This window comes from Acomys minous (assembly GCF_964271855.1).
Source record: "Acomys minous genome assembly, chromosome: 15".
Taxonomy (NCBI): Eukaryota; Metazoa; Chordata; class Mammalia; order Rodentia; family Muridae; genus Acomys; species Acomys minous.
Window position 1 is genome coordinate 54,493,087 of NC_140497.1, and position 7,668 is coordinate 54,500,754.

General features: G+C 38.4%; 1 protein-coding gene across 1 annotated transcript; it reads left to right on the top strand.

Moving 5' to 3' along the window:
• Positions 1 to 2,962: 2,962 nt before the first annotated feature.
• On the top strand, positions 2,963 to 3,308 carry LOC311585311 (large ribosomal subunit protein eL37-like; the record flags this gene model as incomplete). The annotated part of the gene is made up of 1 exon (XM_084760386.1): positions 2,963 to 3,308. One exon carries the CDS (start codon positions 2,963 to 2,965, stop codon positions 3,254 to 3,256), a length of 294 nt encoding a protein of 97 aa, XP_084616512.1. The 3' UTR covers positions 3,257 to 3,308.
• Between the last annotated feature and the right edge of the window lie 4,360 nt (positions 3,309 to 7,668).

Sequence of the window (7,668 nt, forward strand, 5' to 3'; positions counted from 1 at the left end):
AGATGTACAATTGGGGCTTTGTCTCCCCCACTACTTAGTGATTTTGTTTGGATTGCTTTTATATATGTATATATTTTAGGAAGCCTATACTGTATTCGGTTTCCATAAGCTATGCCTGAAGATATATCTCAGTTTCCTCTAGCATCAACCACTGGGGTTCTGAAGTCAGCAACTTGTTGGCTCCCTGAGAGTCTTTTGTGACCTACTTTTTTCTTTGTCAGAACTTTTGGGAAAATATTTTTTTTTATTCACAGTCATTATCAAATGTGTGCTGGTGTTCATCTTGGCTTTGTTCAGTGTGTTCTCTCTTAGCATTTCATTTGTTCTCTTTCTGAAACTCTTATTAGCTAGGAGTTCACAATGGCCTCCTGTTTGCTCTCTCTCTCTCTCTCTCTCTCTCTCTCTCTCTCTCTCTCTCTCTCTCTCATCTCCTTTTTATTCTATTGTCTTGGAAATTTCATCAGCAGCCCAACTCTTCACTGAAAGTTTAATTTATGACTATTGTACTTTGAATTTCCAAATCCTCTTTCATGGACATCATACATGTATTTTCTTCAATCTCTCAAAGAATACTGATTATTGTTTTTAAGGTTTCTTTCCTCTTCAGTCATCCAATTTCCTCTGAATCTTCTGCCCTGGTTGTTTACTTGATTGATCCTCCTTCGCTGCTATGGAAAGCCTTCAGGATGTGACTATACTTGGCTGTCCAGCCTGAGACCTAAAACAGCAGAGCTCCCATGTCATGATTGGATGGGTCCATCTAGTTAATGAAGAACTCTCATCTGATTTTCTTGTTTATTCAATTAGTTCCCCCCCCCCCAAATGATTCCCTAGTCTCCTACTCCAGGGATACAGGAGCATCCAACAATAGTCAAGATCTCTCTATACAATAGTACAATTCTATACACAGATTTACACATAAATATTCATTTTTCATTAAGAATTTGGCTAAGGTATCTTACCCACATTTTCAAATGTAGTTGTTTCTAAATTCAAAGCTTCTGTGGTCTAATTGTTCTGGAAAACCCACACAGCAGGAATATTTGTCTAGCTACTTAGGATGGAAGGAGGTATTGAGACTTCTTACCAGTCTCTCAGTTTTTACCTTCCCCTCCACACCTGCCTTTTGGCATAGCTGCTCATTCCAGGGATGTGTGCTTCCTGGTGCTCAGTGCTACCTGTCTTCCTTGAACTGTTTTCCCTCCCTGTGACCACTTTGCTTCCAGATTTTTTCCTTTGCTAATGTGTTTTCTATTCAACTATTTGCCTTTCAATTTCCAAAATTTTCTTGACATCCTTCATCTCCAGCCTTCAGAACCCATTTCCTTTAAGGATCTGCAGGTTTTTATTTTTTTTTAACCCATCATTGTGATCAGCCTTAGGAGGAAGCAGAGATAAACTCATATGGGTAAGCTGCCATTTCTGACCATAAATCTAGAAATTATCTACCATGAAAATAAGATTCATGTTACACTATTGGAGAATTGTACATTACCATCATAAAAGTTTGGGCAGCATCTGAGTGAACTTGGGCCAAAATGTTACATTCAATTTTGGAGTCTATAAATCATAATTAACAGGTACATCAGGAGTTGCGGTTATGGATCGGATAAAACTAGTACTCAGAAGATGCAGAAACTAGCTTACAGGAAGGAGCTAAAAGAACAGACTATACACTGAAGAGTAGGCTAACAGGAGGTCTAATAGGAATTGTCAAGTAGGTCAGGAATTACTTGAGACCAGATGGTCCCCACCCCTTGATTTTTCTCTTTCCACTTGAAATAGAATACGGGAGTAGAGGTAACACAGACCAACAGTGGAGTTAAGTTTAGTGTTACCAAGGTAGAGCATGGTCTTTTCTGGGATTATATTAAAAGTAATAAAACTTCACTCCTTCAAGACAAACACTGCACAATAACACGAGCTTTCTTTTCCTTTCCATAGACTTTATGCGGGCGGTAATCACAGTTAGTCAAAAATTCTTACTTTAAAAAAGTTTGTGGGTAATAAAGAATATTCCTAAACAGCTCAGTTCCATTTCAAGATTCACACATTTCAGAAAATCTTTTGAAGAAATTAAAGGTTGACTTTCTGCACATTAAAATGAATGCATTCAAAATGTGGGTGACACTTCAAGCCTGAGGCAAAAATTACTTCTGTCCATGCTACAGACTTTTCTTTATAGCACACTATACTCTTTTTTTTTTTCCACACTATACTCTTTAAAAACTTTGTCTCCGTCATTCTGACACAGGGTCTTACCCTGCCGCTCAGGCTGCTGTTGAATTCTACATCTTCCTTCCTCAGAATTTTGCGTGCTGGCATTACAGGCACGTGGCACCAGGCCCAGCCTTTCCCACTTTTTTCTTTTTCTCTTTGTGTGGGTGTGTGTGCCATATGTATATTTATGAATGTTTGTCACATGTGAGTCGGCACACTCAGATATGTGAGGTGGGTGTACATTTTTGCACGCATGCATGAAGGCCTGAGGTCAGATGTCTTCTATCACCGTCCAACTTACATACTGAGTTTCTCTCACCGACCTCAGAATTCACTATTGCGGCTGGCCTGGATCTCCAGACTGCTCCAGGGATCCAGTCTCAGGCTCTTAAATCCTGGGACAGTGGGTAGGTCCGTGCCCACCTGGATTTTACTTGGTGCTGGGCATTCAGAGATTCCTCACAGCTGCATAGCAAGTCATCTGCCTGCTGAGCCACCGCCTCAGCTTCCACTTATTTGAAGAACACTCAAAAACACAAACAGTAACTTAAATAGAAAAAAAAAACTTTAACAGATTAAATAGTTACTGTTAATATATTTAATAGTCTCGAACCTCTCAAATTCTGCCACTTACGATAAAACGGAATCCTTCACAATAAACTATATATGGTGAAAGAAAAGAAAGGAAATAAGGAAGAAAGAGGAGTTCTTCTTCCGGTCTCTTTGGCCTCGGCGGCAGAAGATGATGAAAGGGACGTCATCCTTTGGGAAGCGTCACAACAAGACGCACATGTTGTGCCGCCGCTGTGGCTCTAAGGCCTACCACCTTCGGAAGTCGACCTGTGGCAAATGTGGCTACCCTGACAAGCGCAAGAGAAAGCGTAACTGGAGTGCCAAGGCTAAGAGGCGGAACACAACCGGGACCGGGCGGATGAGACACCTAAAAATTGTCTCCCGGAGATTCAGACATGGATTCCGTGAAGGAACAACACCTAAACCCAAGAGGGCAGCTGTTGCAGCATCCAGTTCATCTTGAGGATTTCAAGCAGCCATAAAATAAATGCTCTGGTTTAAAAAAGAAGAAGAAGAAGAAGAAAAGAAAGAGGAAAAGGAAGAAAAACTCATATGTAAATTGTATTTATACAATTCTTATAGATATGCTGGACATTCGAGACGGAATTTAGCAAGCCTGAGGCATGTATTGAATATGATATCTTTCCTTTTTTCTAATCTCCATAGAACTTTTTAATGTAATCACATTATTCAGTCCTCTGTCAGAATCACTATACCACCTCCCCATCTTTTAAAAAAAGTAGTGCTTTTTTTATTGAAAAATGTATTATAATTTATTCACATTACATCCTGATTGTTATCCCCTCGCTTGTATCTTCCTGTTCCCACCCTCCCTTCCTCTTCTGCCCTATTCTGCAGCTTTCCCACTCTTCCCACAAAGACACTTCTAGAGGCTTCTTGCATGTACTTAATAGACAGTGGATTTTAATATCAACCATACTGCTAACTAAAAAACAGCGTCAGCATCTCTTTCTGTAACTAACCATATTCTTTCATGTTTCTTGTTTTTATCTCTGTGTAGTCTCTTCTATTACTGACCTACTGAACAGTATAGACCCAGTAAATACTTGCTGAGGCCCATGTGTGTGAGAAAGAGCAATACAGAAGGCCAGTGGGTTTCTGCAAGGTCTGCCTGTGGCTGTGGACATAGAATCACTCCCATTGTAAACATAGATTTGATGACTTGTCCAATTCTAGGATGAAATGCTTACCCTTCAAGCTTTTATTTATTCTGCAAATAAATAGATGCTGTATAAAAGTATTTCTAAAATATTAAAGCTTCCTTGGGTAAAAACTGCTGTGAAAATAGGGTCAGACTAGCTAAACAGTTTATCAAGTTTATATTTTCTTTTACTAGTGGCTATCCTAACCAAAGGCACACAGAGGCTCCTTTGGGGGATGGGCATTCATTGACCAACAACAGGAGAGATGCAGCTGACAGGAGGTCATGGGGCAGGACCCAGGAAGGGAGCAAATGTATGACAGATGGAGGACAGATAGGGAAGACAGAAGACACACCCAATTGGCCTCTACCACCTGTCTGCTTTGTATGTCATTAAGGAAATCTAGGTTTCTATCTATTAATTGATAACATATAAATTTGAGCCAAACTTTATATTACACACAGAAATCAATTTCAGATAGTGTGAAGATCCAAGTGGAAGAGACAAATTCCTACCTCGTTCATTTCAAGTTGGGAGGAGATCCTTAAACAAGATGTGCGAAGCTGTACAAGGCACTTACCATAAGGATTTACCAGTTGGGTCATGTTAAAATTAAGGAAAACTTACACTTATTAAGTGATAGTCTAAACAAAGTAAAAGGAGTATGTCTTAGGTCATTTTCTGTTGCTGTGATAGGATACCTGAAACTGCATGACTTATAAAGAATAAAAGATTATTATAGCTCATGGTATCAGACGGTCACATACAAGGCGTTAGCATTTGTTCAGCTTCATAGAGCAGCTTTCATGTCACTTCAGAAATGATGAAAAGCAGAAAGGCAAATGGGCATACACAAACAAGAAAGCTATTCGAATGTCGCTCTGCACATACAATTCAATAAATAAGTAAAATAAAGATACATAAATGAATAAATGGTTTGAAGATACATCAGAAGGAATATTACCAAATACAGAAGAGAGAATATAGTCATTTTGATGGTTAGTTTTGTCACCTTGACATAACATAGAATTACCTGTAGGCATAAGGTTATTGTGTAATTCAAATGCTGATTTCTGTACCCCCACCTACATATGATTACAATTCTTGTTTTGAGAATCTGCTGTCTCGATGTTGTGTAAACCCTGATTTCCAATTGCCCCCTGGTATGCCAATAAAGCAGCTAACATCAGTTGCAGAGCAGGAGAGGAGGAGTTAGAAGAGGAGGTTGAGGATTCAGCCAGAAGCCCACATCCAGGAGACATCTGGTGAGAGGTGCCAGAGGAGGAAAGCTCCAAAGTGCAAGTATCTCTGGGATGCATGTATGCTGGGAGGAAGCCAAATTAGCTCAGATGGTTAAGAATAGAGTTAAAACTGCTCAGTTGTTGTGTTATGAAGCTTACCATTAAACAAATATAAGACAGGCTCAATTATTTTGTGATAGCCTGGTTAAGAAAGAAATTAAGATCATCCAGCCTCACAGACTGATCCAGTCAGAACTTCAGTTAAGCTCTGAATTTTCTAAGCATGCAAAGACTAGGCAGAAAAAGTTACAGCTACCTTTCATAAGACTAGATAATATTCCAATTTCCTTGGGTACCCAAAAAGAAAAACTATGTCTCAAATCAGCAGGAAGCAATTTTTAAAAACTATACCTCATTCCCATTGGGAGATGGATGTGCTTTGGTCATCCTGTGGGTGATAATGTTTATTATTGTTTTAAAGGGATTTATTATAGGCATAGTAAGTAAAAGGATAAATTATTGAATCTGCTTTTAGACCAAAGAACATTAATGAACCAAAAGTATTACATTGGTATAGATCTTTGTTTATTAACACAGATTTAACATTATATTTTGTTATAAAATGCTAAGGTAGTGAATCTGTATAATTCTTAAAACTGCAATGTTAAATTCTAGTTCTTTTAAAAGTTGCTATTACCAACTTTTTAGGATAATTAAGAAATTCATATTATCAGTCAGATAATCAGACAATGATCATGTTAAATACTAGCTTAGTTAATTACAAAACATGGTTTCTAGATTGGCAAATAAAAAATAGAAACAAACAATTCAGAAAAGATAAATGTTCTTCAAACACCTCAGAGATCTATAGAACATGACATTTAAATATTTTATTGACTTAATGCTTTTTTCACCACAAGACATGTCTGCTTCCAAGAGTGCCAATGGCTTCATATGTGGCAAGACAGCCACTGGGTGAGAAAATGTCCTTCCATCAATTACAGAAAGAATACTGTCCAAGTTGGACAAACTGGATACAGGAAAGTTGACTGCCAAGCTTTGCAAAAACAATGTAGGCAAATCATTCATAATTCCTACTTCACACAAAAGTCTTTCAAATATTCTGGGCCAGAAGGCTAAAGATGATGTGCCAACCAACGTTATGTAAGAATTTTGGGAAACTGTCCAGGCAGCCAAATATCTCTGTCATTTATATACCTTTGGAAGCTATTTGCCTGCACTTCCTACATATTTAGGTAATATTTATTCCTTCTTAAATCTCTAATAGGGTTGAAGACTAGATAATTATAACCTCACAGTTAAACTTAAATTGTTTAGGATGATAGAAATTGGTAGACAGAACATTATAGATAATAAAATACTTTATCCCAAGGTGCCAAAAATACAAATGTAAATCTTACCTAATAATTTTCATAATTTTTATTATTACAGTTTGTTATTGTAAGAGAAAAGGCATTTTATTAGCCTAAAACGGGGAGATGTAAGCTTAAGGATATTATGTAATTCAAATGCTGATTTCTACATCTCCCATATCTGGTTGCAATCCTTATTCTGAAGATTCCCTGTTTCAATATTGTGTAAACACTGCTCTCCAATTGTCTCCTAGTATGCCAATAAGGCAGCATACAACAAATGGTTGATCATGGGAGAGAATAGGGCTGGACTTCCTGTCAGCCGAGGGAGGAGGAGCTAGAGGAGGAAACAGGAGAATCAGCCAGGAGCAGAGGTCCAGGAGACATCAGGAAAGAAGTGCCAGAATAGGAAAGCTACAAAATGCAAATATCTCTGGGATGCGTGCATGCTGAAAGGAAGCCAAACTAGCTTAGATGGTTAAGAATAGAGTTGAAATACCTCAGTTGTTGTGCTGTGAAGCTTATTGTTAAACAAATATAACAGAGTCTCAACTGTTTGTATAATTGTTGGATTAAGAGAGAAACTGAGAAACAAATATGAAATTATAAAAATAACTTTAACATTTACTGGTGACAAACATCTCAATGAGGGATTGTGTAGATTAGGTTGATCAGTGGGCATCTCTGTAGGGAAGTGAGGAATGGATATGCCCACTGTGGGCAGCAGCATCCTGTGGGGTTGATTGCTATCTTATATCAAAGAGGAGAAAGTGACCTGAGAGTAAATACTCATGCGTGTACTCTGTCTCTGCTCTGACTGTGGGTGTGACTATCTGCCTCAAGTCCCTGCCTTGACTTCCCTACAACGGCAGGCCGCAACCTGGAATTGCCAGCTGAACAAGCTGTCTTGCTTACAGTTGCTCTTGAAGGTTAAGGTAGTTATCAAAGCAATGGAAATGAAACTAGGAGAGTCGTCTCTCTGAAGTATAATTTCTAGTTTGTCCATTGTTCACCAAGTTATAGAAACCCCAGAAAGTGAAAAACAAAAAATATATATTAGAAGAAAGCACATATATACAAACACAAGACAGGGGTGTC